Below are 20,325 nucleotides of genomic sequence, written 5' to 3' on the forward strand. Positions count from 1 at the left end.
CATTCTATTAAGTAGAGATATTTTTTTGGTTTGTAAATTTATGGCAAGAAGACAATGACCTATATTATTGGATTATTGGTGCCAAAAGATGTTGTGGTTATTACAGATAAATCTTTAAAATGAAATTTATCATAAAAATTATCCCAACTAAGGCTCTGTGTTCATTTCACATTTATCAGTAACTCCGATATTCGTACTGCCGCAAATACTGAAGAAAGCATGGTCTGTGCAGGCAACTAAAAGTAATTTTATATTCCTCAGTAATGTTAGTTACACACAAAGTGTTAATGTGTTGGTCATGTGGACTCACAGCACTGAACTTAATTTTGGAATAAGATGGCTCTTGAAATGGTCCACCTTGACATGATAAGCTGCAGGTAAAGTGAACGTATTCACTTCTTAATGAGTAATGCTACTAGTCAATAAGCAGAAGAGGGCTGTGCTTATCAAACATCACTTTTTTTTTTACGACCAGTCAAAGCAGCATTGGCAAACTAACCTGAGGACAGAAAACAAGAAATTGGGGTGGTCTTTTTTACTACGAAATCACTTATCTTCATTGTCCTCATTATCATTGTTGTGATTTCATTTTAAGTTTTGTGTGTTACATTTAGGTTCCTGAACAGAATGAAGTTTCTGCAGAAGATCGTCAGACTTCAAAAACCCTCGAAAAAGATCCCTTTGCTGACCCAGAGGTACTAAACCAGTTTGTTCTGGAAGTTGAAAAGTATGAAAAATTTGTAGAAGGGCTTACAACAAAAACCTTAAATGGGCCCACACCACTTGACATGAAATGGAAAGAACTTCTTGAACTACAGGTTTGATTTTGATTTTTTAAAATAAATATGTTGGTTTGTAAATGTAAATTTTTAGCTCATTAAGCTTTGCATGTTCCCAAGAGTTCTGTTTTAAATTACACCTTAATATAAAGTTTAAGTTAATAGATCTGATCATTCCCTCTTTATTGATACACAGTTTCATCTGGTTATGTCTGTACCACAGTGTGAATCATTTTTGTGCACAAATGAAAGATTGTGGCAGCAAGTAATTTCATTTAAAAGACACTGAAGTGTCCAGACCAGACCCTTCATATATAGCAATCACAAGAAGCAGCAGGATACATTCAAACAAAGAATGATAGAAATGCGTAATCTAACCATATGCCATTTATTGATTGTCTATGTTTTGATGGTACAAGTAGAAATAAAATAAACCAACAGATATGGTTTACGTTAATTTTTATCTTCATTGCCTCTTTTGTTTAGCCTGTTGTCTGTGGTACCAGTTCTATATTGATGTCAGAGTGTTAGAGTGTCTTTTGCTACAAAAACACTTTGTCTGCCCGCTGCTCTGTCATTGTCTGTGTAGATCCAGCAGCTGACACACAACCCCCTACACTTGCATCATACCTCACGCTGAGCATCGACAACATTAAGTGTGCTACTGGCCCCAGGCTAGATTTTTAGCATCTCCTGCAGAAATGTAAGCTGTTGTGTATTTGTCCAGTTCGAAATCAATTCGATTCCGAGTACAAATGGATTCAGGCAAACTGCGTTTTAAACATAGTAGATGTCCATAAAAAGCCAAAGTACACAGTATAGTTTCTGATGGTTGGCAGCAAGATGAATTTTGGAAATTTGATGCCTGCTCACCACTCCCCTCCCAACACTCTTTATTGTTCTCAGCTAAGCTTGTGTCACTGTTCCCCCTCCAAGTCTTCTGTAGTGCTGTGCTTGTGCAACAGTGAAACACAGACAGCCATATCTTCTAGGATGCAGGTCATATGTAACAACAGCAACTAATTTACAAATAAAAGAGTGCAATCACAATTCAGTACATTTCATGAACTTTCGCTTGTCCCACAATCTAGTGCCGTCTGTTGGCACTATCTCCACAAAAGTTCTTTCCACTATAATTTATTTTTGTGATAAAAATTGCAATCAGTTTAAAGTGATTTCTTTGGTTTGTTACACATCTAATTCTGGATTAATTTTCTTCTACATTTCATCTGAATGTCACAATCTTGTTCTAAAGCTGATTAAAAGCTGGTAACATATTCCCCCAGTATTCTAAAACATGAATAGCTACTGAGTTTTTATTTGCAACGCACTTCGTGAATCATTAGTTTCTCATAACCAAATAAAATACTGACTTAGCTTCATTATCATGTAAAGGCTTTTGAAGGGCAACGTTTTTGCCTTTGAATGACACATTTACTTAAAAAGCAGCATAAATGTATGTATATGGTGTCAATACATGTATGCGAACTTCTATTGCAAATCTATTAAACTACAACAAAAGTTTGTGAGTTGATAGAGTTTAATGCTATTTCCTCCTGCGTTTCACAAAATTGACATTTTTTAAGCAGAGCATTAGATTGTTGTAGTTTCTACTTCATAGTTTCTCATGTATCCACCCATTGCACTAGTGCGGTGAGTCATATGTCACGTGACTGATCGAGCAAGATCAATATTGTATCTAGTGCCTCTGTGTATCGGGAAATCTTGAGCCTATTCAAACGAAAGTATTGTGTGCTAAGCTCTACCCTATGGAGCTCTCCAAAATAAATTTGTATGAAACCTCAATAGCCAAAGCTTCATCTGTAAATGTAAGACGACCCCTATATTAATCGATTAAACACCGTAAAAATGTTTACCTCGGCAGCAATAGTTTAATCTGCTGAAATAAGGATCGCCTATTTTTTGAATGACTGATTTTGGTGGGGAGGGGGGGGGGGGGACTTATAATAGGGTAAGTACAGTAACAATGACATAAGAAAAGGCAGCTGCCCAACATGAAAAGGAAGCATACTGCAGTAGACAGGTACATGGCCAAAACGTGGAACACTTTAACTCGGATGCCTAAGTTGGATTCTTTGTTAGAGCAGATACATAAGAGGTGCACTTGCAGACTATTTCAGTTAGCATAGGGAAGGCATAAACTTGAGAAATTGCCACTGTACTTTCAATTTCATTTAAATGAAACACAATCAACACAGATGTTAATACTGGCAGGGGTGTAGTGTAGTTGATGCATCATTTCCAAACTTCTTACAATATCTTTAGGTAAAACAAACACACACACACACACACACACACACCCCTGGAATACATATTTTTTTTTAGATTAGATGTGTGGCAGGATATCACTTTGATGAAAGCATGATAAACAGTACTCAGTGCTGGTGAAGCCAGAGTAATCTGAAAAAAGATACAAATGCCTTCGTCATTTACTACCTTGTGTGTTATTCAAAGGAATCTATTTTTCCCCCTGCTGTATTCACTATTTTCATCTCTAAAAGATACCCATTGTTCTTCTGTTGTATTTCTTTTGCCTATTTCTGTGAGTCATTGTCTAATGCTTCTTTTGAAACTCTGACAAACCTCTTGTTCCAGGTTCCATCCCTGTAATTTCCAACCTTTCTGCAGTTTCTTCAGCTTCAATTTGCATTATATAACCAATAACATATGCGCTGAGTCCACACCTAAATGGGAAATTCTTTGCTTTTCAAAATCTGGTTTCTAAATGTATGTCTTACATGCTCTGTCTAAGCTTTCTGATGTCTCCATGCCTCTCCTATGTACTTAAACTTCTTTCATGATTCTTAAACAAAGTTTTAGAAATGATTAAATTATGTTCTGTACAATATTTTACCAAGAACTCCCACCTTCATTCCTTCCTTTTCCCAGTCCATGTTCTTCTATTATTTTTTTACTCCTCCTTTTTGTGCTACTGAATTCCAGACACCAATCACAAATTTTCATCTTGTAAATTGTACCGAAGAACTTCTTTTACCTAATCATACAGACTTTTCAATATGGTTTGGTGACACCAAAGGTAAGTGTCTGACTATACATCAAAAGGTCTGAGGGTTAGTCGTCAGTCAGACCAAGGATTTTTGCTCTCACCTATTGTCTCTTTCACCTTTGGCAACAATCTATTAATGTGGGAAAACGGCAAGTTGCACCATGGTTCGGAGTCAACGTTAAAATGGTTCGGAGTCAACGTTAAACTGGCTAAGTAAGACAGGTTAAAGATTGGAGGAAGGCAAGGTCACACCACCTCTAATAGGAGCATGCCTATAAAAACACTATGGAATTCAAACTAATCTCAGGTTGGTGACACCTTTACCTTTTTTATGTTACTCACTATACAGCTTCTGCAGATCTAGTACGAATATATACTTGTACTACAGTGGTGGGCTGTGGCCTGGCTGTAATTATTCATTCATAGTGCTGTTCATAGTAATTGACCTGCATCCGTATTGTCTTGTTCTGACTTACTCCTACATAACTCCTGTGGGATTTGGTGTTGTGACAACCCGGTACTTACCGGACCAGAAAATCCTGTTCTTCCTGCCGCTGCACTTCACTAAGTTCCTCTATGCGTAACTTCAACATACCTGTTTCTCTTTACAAATTCTCTAAGCTACCTGCTTATGTGATCTAATGTTCCATATTCTGATCCGCAGAACACGAGATTTTTTTAAATTTTATTTATTTATTTATTTATCTATCTATCTATCTATCTATCTATCTTTCCTCTGAAAATTCTCATGGGCAGACCACAACAGAGAGCCAAATAGGGGACTATTTTATCTCCAGAATATCTTACCCAGGATGATATTATTAAACAATACAATAAAGCTGCCATATTCTTTGGAAATATAATGGGTGTAGTTTCCCCTTGTTTTCAGCTGTGTCACAATACCAACATTGCAAGGCCATGTTGGATAATGGTAATAGAACAGATTAGTCATCACCCAGGGTATTTCCATTGTAACTACTGAAAAGGTTGCTGTAAGTCTCGTCAGCAACGATAGATTAGTGTGGCCTGTCACAGATACGCCACTGATGAGTTTTGCAACTAAAGATGGTTACCTGCGCCATTGAGGCATTACAAGTCTCACTACTTCGGCAAGTTTAGTGGTTTGTGGAGGATGTGGACTGCAAACTCTCCTTTATTAAATGACCAAGGAAATCTACTTTCAAATTACCCCTGTTTGGTTGTTCTTTATTCAAATTCTGGAGTATTTTTTGCTTCTTCTTCCTTGTTGAAGGAATTTCGGAAAACTCTGGTCAATTACCCTGTTTTAGTGGTACTACCGTAACACAACCATCGCGCTCTCTCTCTCTCTCTCTCTCTCTCTCTCTCTCTCTCTCTCTCTCTCTCTCTCTCTGTGTGTGTGTGTGTGTGTGTGTGTGTGTGTGTGTGTGTGTGTGTGTGTGTGTGTGTGTGTGAGTGAGTGATGGTACGGATCTGTCATCACCAGTCATATACCTTAGATACATCTAGATTTTTTTAGGTTTTCTGCTAGATCTCAGGACAGAATACATGTTGAAGTCAGTATTTAATGTATAGTTTCTGTTTAACCCTTGCCAATCCTGGAGATGTTGCTTTCTTTTAAATCTGCCATTGTTTTTTCTCTTCTTCTGCAATAATTTTCTAACCTGTTTCGTGGACAATGAGGGATCTCTTTTGTTTCTTATTCATTTATGGTTGATTCACATTATTCTTATTTCTTAGGATTTGAGCCAAGTTTGGTTAACACTTATAAAGGTAACAGGAAAGGAGAAGAGGCTGTTTCTTCGGAAAGTGTAAAGCAGATTTTTACTTGCCAAAGAGTAGTTTTAAATGCTGATTACTCATATTAAGTCCGAAAGAAAATCCACATTTTTTAGAGTATGATTGAAAGTACAAAATCTCATATTTTTATTCCCTGAATTTCATGTAAAGAAAAACACTGCAAAGAGATCCTGTGGAGCAAACAATAATTTCCTTACTAAATTTGTTTCAGGAAAAGGATGCTCATAAAAGAAGCATTTCAGTTGCTCGGTGCTATCCAATGAAAAATCGTTTCCCAGATATTCTACCCTATGATCATTCTCGTGTTGAATTGCCTTCTACCAAGGATGATTACATAAATGCTTCATTCGTAAAGGTAATAGTGATTATTTATCATGTGTTTTGTACAGAATTGTTAAAATCTGTCATTAATACTTGAGATTCATTTACATAATGATGTAGATAAGTACATTAATTAGGATATTAAAATTGAATTATATAATGGTGGAATGTTGTTTGCATTTATAGTAAGTTACAACAGTCTCTCTCTCTCTCTCTCTCCCTCCCTCCCTCTCTCTCTCTCTCTCTCCCTCCCTCCCTCTCTCTCTCTCTCTCTCTCTCTCTCTCTCCCCTCTCTCTCTCTCTCCCTCCCTCCCTCCCTCTCCCTCCCTCCCCCCCTCTCTCTCTCTCTCTCTCTCTCTCTCTCTCTCTCTCTCTCTCTCTCTCTCCCCCCCCCCTCCCTCTCTCTCCCTCCCTCTCCCTCTCTCCCTCCCCATGTATGAATAATGTAATATGAAGTAGATACCTTCGTGATTCAATGTATATCTTGTAAGGGCTGGGCAAATACTCCACATTATGAGGGTGTTTCCATCATGAAATGTTCCGCAGCCATCACCCTAGCATAGGCTCAGGCATACCACAACCGTTTGTGTGATTCAACTTCTGGTGATTTAAATCTCACATTCTTGTCACACGAGGGGTATCACACTCGGCAAATAATCTTGTGCAAGAGACTAAGCAAATTGAAACTTAAATTTCCTACTGATATCTCCACTAACATCTTATCATAAGATACAACTTACAGACTTGTCATACAATTATAATTTTGAGTGTCTGTTCCCATAGAGAGCTTCTAGACCGTAACGTGGACTGTCTATCGTGATGGTGCCATAACAACATATTGCTTAATCTTGACTTTATGGAAGCCTTGATATTGTACTATCCTTCCTTCAGCTGATAACTCCAGGCTTTTGTACACCCCATAATAAATGTGTGTAGTGTATGAGAATGCACATTCATGCCCTCATTCAGTACACATTACAATAAAACTTTTACATTTAGACATTTAAGAGTCTGGCAAATAACCTACATTTAATGTAATGTACTTTTCTGTTCCCTTCACGGTTAATTTCAGTGAGTCCCCACACCATCAGGACGCTTGAGTTCAGTGAATCCCCTTGAATCTCATAATCAGGGTTACTGATTTCAGTTTATTCCTCCAGTTACAGTGCCACCTACCACAAATGGAAAATATTGTTTCAGATAAATCCTGTGTACTTTTTGGCATAAATTTAAATGAGGTGATACGCCCACTAAACCCGCTGGTCAGAACAGGTAACAGGATTGTGGAAAGGGCCAAAGGTTGAGGTCAGTTTCTCCTTCTAATTGTCATTTATTGTAATTTAATAAACTTTACAACCAAAGCAGCACATAGCCGGACCTTTACCGAATGCAACTCTTTCATGGCTGAAGGCCTCCAAACAAGAAGTCTTAACAAATCAACAAGATAAAAATCCAATTAAGGTAGCCATAAAATAATTTTTAAAATAAACCAGCAAACATATGCAAAGTGCAATACAAATGGCTGAGGTTCACAGTTAAATTTCAAAATTTTAGAATATATTACCATAGACTTATAAGGGCAGGAGGCCAGAATGTTTAACAGCAAGAAATCTTAAAAATTAACAAGATTAAAATGCAATTAAAGAGGCAAATCAAATAAATAAGAAAACGTGTCATGGCTCCATGGAAAGCCCTAAGGCTAAGCAGAGAAAACATACATATGCAAGGTGCAATACCAATGGCTGAAGGCCACAATTAAGTTTCAAAATTTTAAAATATATTACCATAATCTTTTAAAGATAGTAGGCCACAATGTTTAAGCTTGAAAGATAAATTAAAGAATTAATTTTGCAGAATTTTTAAGAAAAAAAGAAAAATAACCATAAGCCTTGCATCTAAGGTAGCTGACAACAGATAATTAAACTCTGGTGGCACTCAAAAGCCTCAAGGGAGGTCGGTCTGCCCTCGTTCACTTAGGCAAGACAGATAGTGAGCCCAGCTACACTTGATCTGTCGGAACCCAACCAGGGGACAGCCATGGACCGACCGACACGACGACTTGCTTGCCACCAATCGGTACATGAGAACTCAAACACACAAAAGTTATGAAGCACACAACATGAATGGATGTTGCTTGGGTAGTTGAAATTACTACTTAAGTTTGACATCCTAGGTTGGTGAACCACAAAGCTCATAGCGATCGGACAGCTCCACACACGCTCCGACACTGCGGAGGTATCTTCCCTGGTCCGCAGCAACTGACCGACTGCCCCCTGGCCCGTCTGCAACTGCTGCTCCGTCGCAGCTGCACTGCTGGTGCTTCTCCCACTCACTTCCAGACACATGACGACAGAAATACTGGCTCGGACCCAACCATGCAGAGGAAACACGCCCACTTGCAAAACGACATCCCTGCACCAGGGAAGGACCGACCCAAGTTCCACAAGATGGTAGTTGAAGGGACCCAGAAGTGCTCGGGGGAACCGGTTACACTTCGCCGAATGAGATGACCAACCTCTCAGATTCAGTACGCCGACAACATTTAAAATAACTTGTCAGAGGAAATTATGCGAACTACAAACACTTGGACGAAGACCTGAACGGTATGCAACAGTAACTAAGCACACATGAAGATGTATCACACACACACACACACACACACACACACACACACACACACACACATACATACAGCCGACTCACGAACAATCGGCGAGCCAAAACGTGTCGTCCTGTAGGACGACCGACCGCCGATCCACCAAGACCATGGCCCGGCTCAAGTGATGCGTGACGGCGATGTTAGGGCAAGCCATGCCGACGCAGATCTCACTGCTGCTCCAACCCAACTGCAGTATTGCCGCATTGCAAGTGCCCAACTGGCAGGTCCGGGCTGCGCTCCAGACATGTTCCAATTGACTGGCAGACCCAAACTCGTAACCTGAACTGCGACCAACTCCCTTACAACAGACTACGAGAGGGGATATAGCGATATGCGCTGCTAGCGCCGCTCACGGTCAGGCAAAGCAGCAACTCAGTTACAGTAATAATTTAAATTAACATAGTGAGGTGGAAGTACGTTAAAAACAGGGTGTAAAATACATGATGGTGGGCACATGAGCCATGCCATGACTCCTGAGGGATTCTCATTTGAAAATAAGAAGTTGACACCCCAGTGGGGTGTTAGGGAGCAGTCAATTTGACCACATGCAGATGTCTCCTTTGAGAACATTAACTTTACATCTGGAGGTTTTTTTTCCTGTACAAAGCATATTTTTTGAGCTACTAAATTTTACAATTTAAAACAGGCATAAATGAAAATGTAAATGCTAATTTGTTCAGCGTCTTAAATTTCTGAAAGTTTTACACTGTCTGCTATGCAATTTTGACAAAATGTTGTATTCAAATATGCACATTTTTGTATACCTACTGGAGTGGTGTAAGATTATATATCAGGGAAACAGTGTTTTGAATACAAATTTTTACAAGACAGTCTAATAAACTTTCAGATACAAATAAGCCAGATACTTTTTAGTATACCTGGTGCTTCATAATGAGTATCAGACTTTGTAAGGCTTTGTAGCAGTTACTACATTCAACTAACATTTATAAATAATGCAGCAAATGAAAGAGCAATTCGAACAATTTTTCATACAAGTGTTCAATGTGAGCACCATTCATCACGGGGCACACATTGAGTCGACAGGCAAGATCTTCCCTAACCTTGATCAATGTGTCTGGAGTAATTGTTGCAACAACTTCTTCAATCCTGTTTCTCAAGTTGAGTAGATCAGTTAGTAGAGGAGGCACATACTCATCATCCTTTATGAAACACAAAACGTAAAAATCACATTGCATCTTATCGGATGAACATGGACTCCATGCGAAATAAATTCTGTTATCTGGCCCCTTACAGCCAATCCAGTGCTCGGGTACAATGTCGTTAACTGACTGCATGCTGAGTTATGTCAATGAGGCAATACACCACCATGCTGCCAAACAAAGTTCTGTGGGTTAGCTTCTTCCAGAGGAAAGAGCCATAGTTCTAATGCACCAAGATAAGAAACACCAATTACAATACCGTCACAGAAAAAGAAGGGCCCATGAACTTTTTTGCCATGAATGGCACAAAAAACATTCAATTTAGTAACTGTACAGTCTTGTGGGGATTTGCTGACCTCCAGATGTACACATTATGTGTGAACACACTTCCATTTAGGTGAAGTGTCAATTCATCACAGAAGATGACACAGTCCAGAAAATCTGTCATGCAGCAACATTTCATTTGCAAAGTTGGCACGCTAATCATGGTCTACAACTTGAACAGTGTTGTTTGTATACCTGTTACAAGCTTTAATATCTGTTCAAGTTGCTCCTTCATATGATATATTATTTGTAATTGTTAGTTTAATGTAATAAATGCTGCAGAGACTTAAAATCCCTATATTAATTTTGAAACATGCAGTATATGGTACCTAAATATACAGGATGTAAATTTTAAGTTGACAAACCAAAATAACTTGAAAAATAAGTTTCACATGAAAAAATGTGTAGTATCCATAGTTGATTATTTTCGAGGGGGGCATGTGCAGGTGTTAAATTAGTCCGCCACCCCAGCCTCCTGGGGGTGGGGACTTTAAAATTTCAAATGGGAAACCCCATTTTTTTTTTTTTATTGGAGGATCAGATTCTACATAAAAAACTATGTACATTTTGTCTTAAACATTTGTTTTGATTCTTGCTATTTGGCACTGTAGTTCAGGAAACTCGATGTTATCATTTTTGGGTGGAGAATGGTTACGGATAAATAAAACATACTTACTTACTTCTTAAATTTTGATTTGCTAAAACTAAAACTCTCCCCATAGGGTGGGATTTGAGAGAGAGGAATTAGAGTTTTACAAATGTTGGCCACGAAACAAACACAACTTATCTGAATTTGCATAAAAAATTATTATTTGGGTCAACATTTGTAAAACTCTAATTCCTCTCTCTCAAGCCCCACCCTGTGGGGAGAGAGGGAGAGTTTTAATTTTAGGAAATCAAAATTTACGAAGTAAGTAAGTATTTTTTATTTATCTGTAACCATTTTCCAGGCAAAACTGGGAACATGGATTTTCTTGAATTACAGCGCCAACTACCAAGAATCAAAATAAATGCTTAAGACAAAATGTATGTAGTTTTTTATGTAGAATCTAGATCTGCAACAAAAAATGGGGTTTCCCATTTGAAATTTAAAAGTTGCCTCCCGCCCCACCCCCAGGGGACTGGGGTGGCGGGGTAATTTTAACACCAGCAGATGCCCCCCTCGAAAATAATCAACTTTGGATTCTACACATTTTTTCCTGTGAAGCTAGTTTTTTGAGTTATTCTGGTTTGTCAACTTAGTGTTTACACCCTGCATAATGTATAATGGGGAAACATTAGCAAAAATAATGAAAATTTCTCAACTGGCTTACTTCATATTTTACATGACACTCTAATAACATTCTCATGGACATGTAAACTATTAGATAAATTTTGTCTCCTGTATGTATTATTTCTCCTTTATACACAATTTTAAACAAAACTTGCATGCCCAACTATTGTGTGTGCTATTCTGTTTTCTTTCTCACAGTGTGTTTTAATGTAAAATGGAAAAGTTGTATTTATGGCTTATCAGCTTATGATTAGCATACTACTACAGAATATGGATCATCCAAAACTTTGTAATCCTACCCATTCACAGATTAAAACTGTGCAAAATATTGTCAACGAAGCTCCTATCCTCGCAGATCCAGCAGCACAAGAGGTCTCTCATATCACACATACCAATGAGCACAATCAGTTTTTCCCATTCATTTTAAGCAATTTCATTTCCAAATCTAGGTTTTGTTGGCAATAACAATAAACAATGCTCAGTGTCAGAGAGACCATTTTGCCTAGCAAAATTCTCATGTTTATTAATTAAAAATCTTAAATTATGAAAGTTTTTCACTGATTTATTTGAAGTTTGGACACAATTTTGCATTCACATATGCATGTTTTTATATAACTACTGGAGTCCCACATAAATATATAAAAACATATGTATCCAAATGCAACACTGTGTCAAAATTTCAAAGAAATTCTTGAAAAACTTTGAAATTTAAGATTTTGAACAAAACATTTACATTTTCACTTATATATGGTGTTTTTTAAGATGATAGAACTGAATATCACAAAAATGTGTATTGTATGAAAAAAATTTTGCAGATGAAAAGTTACTATTTTCAAGGGGAACATCTGTCTGGTTTAAAACTGGCCACTCCCTGACCTGACCCTCCCCTGTCCCATGGGGGGATCAATTTTTTATTGTCAAATAGAAATCGCACAATTTTATTGCAGATTCGCATTCTATGACAAAAAAACCTAGAGTTTACTGAAAGCATTTCTTTCATTTTTGGCAGACGGAGCTGTAACTGACAAAATTTAATTTTTCCCATTTTTGCAATTGAGAACAGACTCACTTGATCCTACTTGACATTTTTTTATAAAAATGTAAACTTTCTGTGTCAAACAGTTAATATTATTGTTAAAAATTTAATTTAGTTTTGCAAATTTGTTTGTACAGAAAAAGTTTTACGATTAGACATTTAAAAATCCGCCAAATAAGCTACTTTTAACATAATGTACTTTCCTGTTCCCTTTGGGGTTAAGTTCGAGCCCCTACACCATCAAGCTGCTTGATTTCACTGAGTCCCATTGAATCTCGTCATCAGGGTTACTGATTTCAGTGTGTTCTTCCATCCAGTCACTGTTAACTCTCGCACCGATTACAGTACCACCTACCAGGAAACATTCCTCTTGGCATGTGGCTTCCACCTAGCAGTCAACATCAATCCACTTTTGATATTTATCGAACAGAATTTTCTGTCACTATGTGAAGATATCTGTCAGTTGTGAAGACATGAAACTGATAGGTCCTCTTTGTTTTAGGTAACTAGCTGATCCACTGTAACATGATAATCCATCATTGCAGTCCCTTTTGACAGCAATGTGACATGAAAATCTGAAATTTCCATGACAGTTATTCACAATAGAGGCAATAGTTCAAACCTGATAACTTTCATTCCCATTCACAAAATTTATAATTTCACTCAAAATACCATGGTCACCACTCTCAGCAGTTCAGTAAATTCCTTGCTTTGCTGATGACAACAGTGAACCAAATGTGTTCAGACTATTCATCAGCCCCCTTTTATGGCTACTTCACGTGTGTGAATTATGTTAACAATCATCATTAACTGTGTGCTGCAGATATCGTATCGAAGATAGATGCATAATACCTCCCAACTGCACACTTTCTTTCGTATTCTACTTATCCTGTGAAATAAGAAACTGAGCCATTCTGCTGGTGACTTGTTTGATGCCTGTTCCTGTCTAAATTTCATCTTTGTATACCAAAACTGCCAGTTCATCACTTGTAACTATTATTATTATTATTATTTTCACTTTCGATTATTCCCATTTAAGAGAGCGTTTGAACTTGAATTCCTTTATGATGATTGTTTATGTTTCTTCTGAGCTTGTAACTATAATTTATTCTAATTTAAAATCTTCTTGTGTACACAAGACAGAGATTACTGACAAAACAATATGCATAAATTAATAATAGTGGAAAGCTCTGGTCATTGTACGTGATAGAGGTGGGAGGGTGGCAGCAAAAAATAGACAGGTCAGAAAATGAAACAGAACGAATAAAGGAATAGTTACTGTAAAGAAATGCTAAGACAGAAGAAATTAACACCAGGTGGATGGCGAGAACCAAGCACATGATGTAATTCCAGTTCCCACCTGCAGGATTCTGACATCTGGTGTCTGCGGGAAGAATCCAGTTGGCACACATGGTGAAACAGGCATTGAGGTCAAATCTGTCACGTTTTAGAGTTTGCGGTGCAACAGGATATAGTATGTTGCCAGCATACACCCTCTGCCAATGCTCATTCATCCTAACAGATAATTTGGCGGTAGTCATGCCACTGTAAAAGGCCAAACAGTGTTTACATTACAGCTGGTATACGACATTTGTCATTTTACAAGTGGCTCTTGCCATGATGGTATACATTTTGCCAGTTACAGGGCTGGTATAGGTGGCGGTAGGAGGGTGCGTAGAGCACGTCTTGCAGCGGGGACAGTCACAGGAGCCATAGGGTAGGGAGATGGATGCAGGAGGAGCATAGAGTCTGACAAGGATACTGCGGAGATTGGAAGGACACTAAAAAGCTATTCTAGGTGTGGTGGGCAAAATGTCAGAGAGAATGGAACTCATGTTAGGCCGTGATTTTAGGAAGTCATAGCCTTGTTGAAGTAGCTGATTAATACTTTCAAGACTATCTTAATACTGAGTTACAAGAGGGATCAGCAGTACCAGGATTGGATGCAATGTCTCTGGAAATCTGCTTTTGAACTAGGCTGGTAGGGCAATTACGTCCAGAAGGCTGAGGTAATAATGGTGGTGTATTGCTGTAAAGTGTATGCATCTAAACAAATATGTTTGCCTCAAATGCCAAGCATGCAGCCAACCTTTGATGAGGTTAAAGTGAATATGAACAAAAATGGAATGGAATTTGGAATAGGACCATGTGAAATTTAATTAGGAGAAAGTATTTAGAGAGTCTAAGAATTTTTACAGTTTAGCCTCACCATGAGTCCATATGGCAAAGATGTCATCAATGTATCTAAACTAAACCAGCGGCTGAAGGTTTATCGATCCCGGTATGGCTTGCTCCAAGCAACCCATGAATGTATTGGTGTAGGAAGGGCCATCATGGTTCCCGTGGCTTTTGTATGTCTGACCCTCAAAGGTATAGTAGTTGTTGGTAAGTATAAAGTTAAAGTGAGTGGGTAGGATTTCATAGATTCAGAATCAAGTGGGTGATGATTGAGAAATGTTCAGCAGCATACAGACCATATGTTCGGCAGCATACAGACCATATAAATGAGGGACATTGGTGTAGAGGGAGGTGGCATTAATAGTTACAAGCAAGGAGCATTGTAGGAGTCGACTGGGTACAGATTTCAGATGATGTACAAAATGGTTGGTGTCTTTAATATAGGAGTGAAGTCTTTGTACTATATATTGCAGGTGTTGATTAACTAAGACAGATATATATTTGATAGGTACATTGAAGCCAGCAACCACGAGAAATCCAGGGTGATTGGGTTTGTGGATATTAGGAAGAAGGTAAAAGGTGAGGGGGGTGTGTGGTTTGGGTGGGGTCAGAAGTTCTGTGGATTGAGGTATTTATCCTTGTGAGGAGTCTTGGAGCCCTGCTCTTCCCATTTCAAACCTCCTCAACCTATCCCTGTCTTCTCCCTGAGGAAGAAATTACTTGTTCTGAAACCTAAGCTAGTGACATGCCTATCGGCAACACAGGTATTTTGCCTCCTGAAAGTAAGTACTGCCCAGCAAATCGTTCTTGTAATTTTGAAGTTTCCTTGGATGAATTTTCCCTTTCACACAAAATCCTGTTCTTTTGTTTTAATTTATTTCTAATTCAAGAAGAATGATGTTATTCATTTATATCTTGTCTTAATTATATGATAAAACAGTGAGTTTTTCTGTTTTATTTGAATGTATTCTAAATGTGATGATTGTGTTGCAGGACTTGACACCAGACACACCATCATTTATTGCTACACAGGCTCCATTGCCATCTACGTATGCAGACTTCTGGATGATGGTTTGGGAACAGCAAGTTGAAGTTGTTGTGTGTCTTCTTAGTGACACAGAGGTAATTTCTGCAGTCATAGCCTTATTCCCCAGATGTTTAAACCAGGATATTCCTTGGGTAAGAGTGCTGAAACATGTCTGGGTAAAACAAAATTCCAAAGGTGTCTTGCCTAAGGCAAAATTCCTCATCCAATTTTTATAGCAAGCCTGGAATTAAGTAGAACTGCAACATCACAAGATGATCAGGCTGTTCCTGTTTGTGTGCTCATGCCATAGGCAGCCTGTCAACTGGCTGCAGCCTACACAGTTGTAGCACCTCAGCTGAGTGCCCTTGAGCAGAGGTGACCAAGTGACTTGCAGACATGCAGAACAAGGAGTGAATACTGTGCAGTAGATCTACCTGACAGCTAGCCTGCACCTGGGCATGGGCAAACTGACAGGTGCCCATGCCCCATGTAGCAGCAATGGAATAGCTTGTTGTAAACAGTATGTTGCTCCTTCTTCAACTTTAATGAATATTATTCAAGTGTGAATCTATTTACGAGAATGATAAAAATGTGTATTTACGACAGAGCTGACAGAATCGGTTCTTTCATCAAAATTGAAAATGAGTGACAGGATAGGGGAAGGAAAAAGTAATGTCAGATTATGACTCTGGTGAGACGACATACAGGAAGTGGTTAGAGGCTAACAATAGAGTAACAGTCGGGATTTTGTCAAGAAGATGCTTAATATTGAGCTGGGGATGGTTAAAAAGTAAATTTGGAATGAAAAAACGGGAAGGAAATACAAGCTGCAAATACAAACAAAATAATGATGAACACACAAAGTGTATTGTTAACTATGTCAGTCAAAGGAAAAAAGAATGGCGAAAATAAATTCAAAGACAGGAAGAAATGAGAAAAGAGGAAAAGAAAAAAATGGAATGCAGAATACTGTGTGTTGGTTGCAAAGAAATTGGTATATGATGCGCCTGCATTCACTGCTGACACTCTGTGACCTGGTAATAAATATCAGTCACAGAGCTGGAATAGGATCAGTCACAGAACTGGAATAGGACGAAGTGGGCACATGTATGTGATAGATTTTGCTTCTGAGTCTTCTAAGCAGACCTATGACGCAAGAGGGCTTGGACACGAGTAGCATAGGGATAGACAGGGATATTGTATAGATTCGGCAGATGATGGAACACAACTTTGAGAAACTTTGGAGATGAGTGGGGTGAGCACTTGTTATTTCTGAGCTAAATGAGAGGCTGTCAGAGCCATGGTGGAAAATATGGTATAATATTGTCAGTCCTAGATCACTTTGACTGATGGAAGATGTCCTGCTGTGTGGCTGATCAGTAGATCTACAAGGACTGTGGGCTGTGGTCTGTAGATGAAACATGGGTTATCTGTTTCTGAACAAGGTGGGCAGGTAGCTTATCTGCATAAGCCTCAGCAAGACATCGACTACTGGATTGAGTCTTTCCTTCTCATCCTGTCCGGTAAGTCTCCCCTGACCCGGGGATATGGGTGACTTTTCTGAACTGTACCCCTTTCCCTAAAGCTCTCCAGTTCTTTTCCTTCAGCCCTCTTCCTTCCCCTTCAACTCTTCTGCCATAAGAAGGAACCACTGGTTCCAAAACCGTGTAAAAGTTAAACACTTTTGTTTTTGTGTTCCCATGCCGTCACTTGCTGAGTAGACTTTTTATCTATCCATTTACAGTAGACTAGTGGAGTGGCCTTACATACTTCATGTAACTACATTCATACACATCTGTCATAGGATAGTGCCCCCTTCATCACTCAGAGTCTCTAATGATAGAACAATAGAAACCACAGTCTGTGAAAGTGCTTTAACTAAATCCCATTGTGCCTCAAAATGAGGGATATCGTCCACGATATTCCAAGTCACCCCTCCAGAAATGATATTTTGTTTCCCAGATATTTGTCCATCCCCAAAACATTCCTGCTTCCCAAGCCCCCACCCTAATATTATAGCTCTGAGGAGCACCTAAGTGCAAAAACTGTCCCAGCCGTGTCATTGCAACCATTTTACAACAGTGACCAATTGCAAACTACACACCCAGATTAATGGCCCCCTTCTCACCTTACTCCAGATTGCTACTTTCATTCAACACAACAGTTGCATTCCAGTCATAGCTTGCCGTAGATGGCGGTCATATGTGTGTGAGATGTGTTTGCTTGTGTGAATGTGTGTGTGTTCTCTTTTCTGCAGAAGGCTTTGGCCAAAAGCTATATGTGTAACAGTCTTTTTGTTGTGCCTGTCTGCAACTCAGTGTGTCATCTTTATGGTGAATTACAATCTAAACTAATGGTTTAGTAGTATTCACACCTGCCAACACTTTCTTTCTTTGGATCTGGAATTATTAGATTTTTCTTTGAAGTCTGAAGGTATTTTGCCTGTCTCTTATATCTTGCAGACCAGTTGAAGTAGTTTTGTCATGGCTGACTCCCCCAAGGATTTCAGTAATTCTGAGGAAGTATCATCTGCCCCAGGGGCCTTGTTTTGACTTACAACTCTTAGTTCTCTGTCATAATTCTCATAGTATCGTATCTCTGATCTGTAAAATAAGCGAAAAGGCAGCCACTCACCGATAGCAGATTTATATGTAATGCATGGACACATATAACAGAAACCAGTATTCGCGCTAACTTTAAAGCTCTTCCAGAATGAGATTTTCACTCTGCAGCGGAGTGTGCGCTGATATGAAACTTCCTGGCAGATTAAAACTGTGTGCCCGACCGAGACTCGAACTCGGGACCTTTGCCTTTCGCGGGCAAGTGCTCTACCAACTGAGCTACCGAAGCACGACTCACGCCCGGTACTCACAGCTTTACTTCTGCCAGTACCTCGTCTCCTACCTTCCAAACTTTACAGAAGCTCTCCTGCGAACCTTGCAGAACTAGCTGTGAGTACCGGGCGTGAGTCGTGCTTCGGTAGCTCAGTTGGTAGAGCACTTGCCCGCGAAAGGCAAAGGTCCCGAGTTCGAGTCTCGGTCGGGCACACAGTTTTAATCTGCCAGGAAGTTTCATATCAGCGCATACTCCGCTGCAGAGTGAAAATCTCATTCTGGAAACATCCCCCAGGCTGTGGCTAAGCCATGTCTCCGCAATATCCTTTCTTTCAGGAGTGCTAGTTCTGCAAGGTTCGCAGGAGAGCTTCTGTAAAGTTTGGAAGGTAGGAGACGAGGTACTGGCAGAAGTAAAGCTGTGAGTACCGGGCGTGAGTCGTGCTTCGGTAGCTCAGTTGGTAGAGCACTTGCCCGCGAAAGGCAAAGGTCCCGAGTTCGAGTCTCGGTCGGGCACACAGTTTTAATCTGCCAGGAAGTTTTAAAGCTCTTGTTCTTTTTCTAGCAAAAGTACACACATTCACATATGCGACCACATGGGCATCCAAATGCACAGTCCTGCGACTTATTTTGTGTATTGTTCCATCCAGGAATTTCCATTGTTGTTATACATATCTTCCCTCTTATCTTCCCTGTCTATAATACAGGGTGATTCAAAAAGAATACCACAACTTTAAAAATGTGTATTTAATGAAAGAAACATAATATAACCTTCTGTTATACATCATTAAAAAGAGTATTTAAAAAGGCTTTTTTTTTTTTTCACTCAAAAACAAGTTCAGAGATGTTCAATATGGCCCCCTCCAGACACTCGAGCAATAGCAACCCGATACTCCAACTCGTTCCACACTCTCTGTAGCATATCAGGCGTAACAGTTTGGATAGCTGCTGTTATTTCTCGTTTCAAATCATCAATGGTGGCTGGGAGAGGTGGCCGAAACACCATATCCTTAACATACCCCCATAAGAAAAAATCGCAGGGGGTAAGATCAGGGCTTCTTGGAGGCCAGTGATGAAGTGCTCTGTCACGGGCTGCCTGGTGGCCGATCCATCGCCTCGGGTAGTTGACGTTCAGGTAGTTACGGACAGATAAGTGCCAATGTGGTGGCGCTCCATCCTGCTGAAATATGAATTGTAGTGCTTCTTGTTTGAGCTGAGGGAACAGCCAATTCTCTAACATCTCCAGATACTGTAGTCCAGTTACAGTAGCACCTTCGAAGAAAAAGGGACCAAAAACTTTATTGGCTGAATTCTCTGTAAACTGTTTATACCAACGTTTAATACACCACCTATCAGGAGGTTTAACACCATACTTCGTTCGAAATGCACGCTGAACAACTGTCGTCGATTCACTTCTGCCGTACTCAATAACACAAAAAGCTTTCTGTTGAGCGGTCGCCATCTTAGCATCAACTGACGCTGACGCCTAGTCAACAGCGCCTCAAGCGAACAAATGTACAACTAAATGAAACTTTATAGCTCCCTTAATTCACCGACAGATAGTGCTTAGCTCTGCCTTTTGTCGCTGCAGAGTTTTAAATTCCTAAAGTTGTGGTATTCTTTTTGAATCACCCTGTATAATAATATAGTTCATTTCCCTCGTATAGCCACTCTGTGTATTCCTTCTACTTTTCAGTTTTCTCTTCTTTGGTTAGGACTGGCTTTCCACCTGAGCTATTTGTAGTCATACAGTGGCTTCTCTTTATTCCAAAGGTCTCTCTAATTTCTTTGTTGGTGGCATCTATCTTTTCCTAGTTATATATGCTTCTACAGCTTTACATTTGCCCACTAGCTGTGCTTCTGTAGTTATTTCACACTTTCTGTCAATCTCGTTTTTTAGATATACAGGGTGCCCCAAAATAATGTATAC

At 39.3% G+C, this 20,325-nt stretch overlaps 1 protein-coding gene across 3 annotated transcripts in view; it reads left to right on the forward strand.

Moving 5' to 3' along the window:
- Positions 1 to 20,325, forward strand: part of LOC124612336 (tyrosine-protein phosphatase non-receptor type 23-like) — a 158,215-nt gene that overhangs the window by 103,003 nt on the left and 34,887 nt on the right. For all 3 annotated transcript variants that reach the window (XM_047140485.1, XM_047140483.1, XM_047140484.1), the window contains exons 13-15: positions 615 to 818; positions 5,798 to 5,941; positions 15,531 to 15,659. In XM_047140485.1, the coding sequence (XP_046996441.1) occupies positions 615 to 818; positions 5,798 to 5,941; positions 15,531 to 15,659 (477 nt within the window). The remainder of the gene's footprint in view (positions 1 to 614; positions 819 to 5,797; positions 5,942 to 15,530; positions 15,660 to 20,325) is intronic.

This window comes from Schistocerca americana, chromosome 4, assembly GCF_021461395.2.
Source record: "Schistocerca americana isolate TAMUIC-IGC-003095 chromosome 4, iqSchAmer2.1, whole genome shotgun sequence".
Taxonomy (NCBI): Eukaryota; Metazoa; Arthropoda; class Insecta; order Orthoptera; family Acrididae; genus Schistocerca; species Schistocerca americana.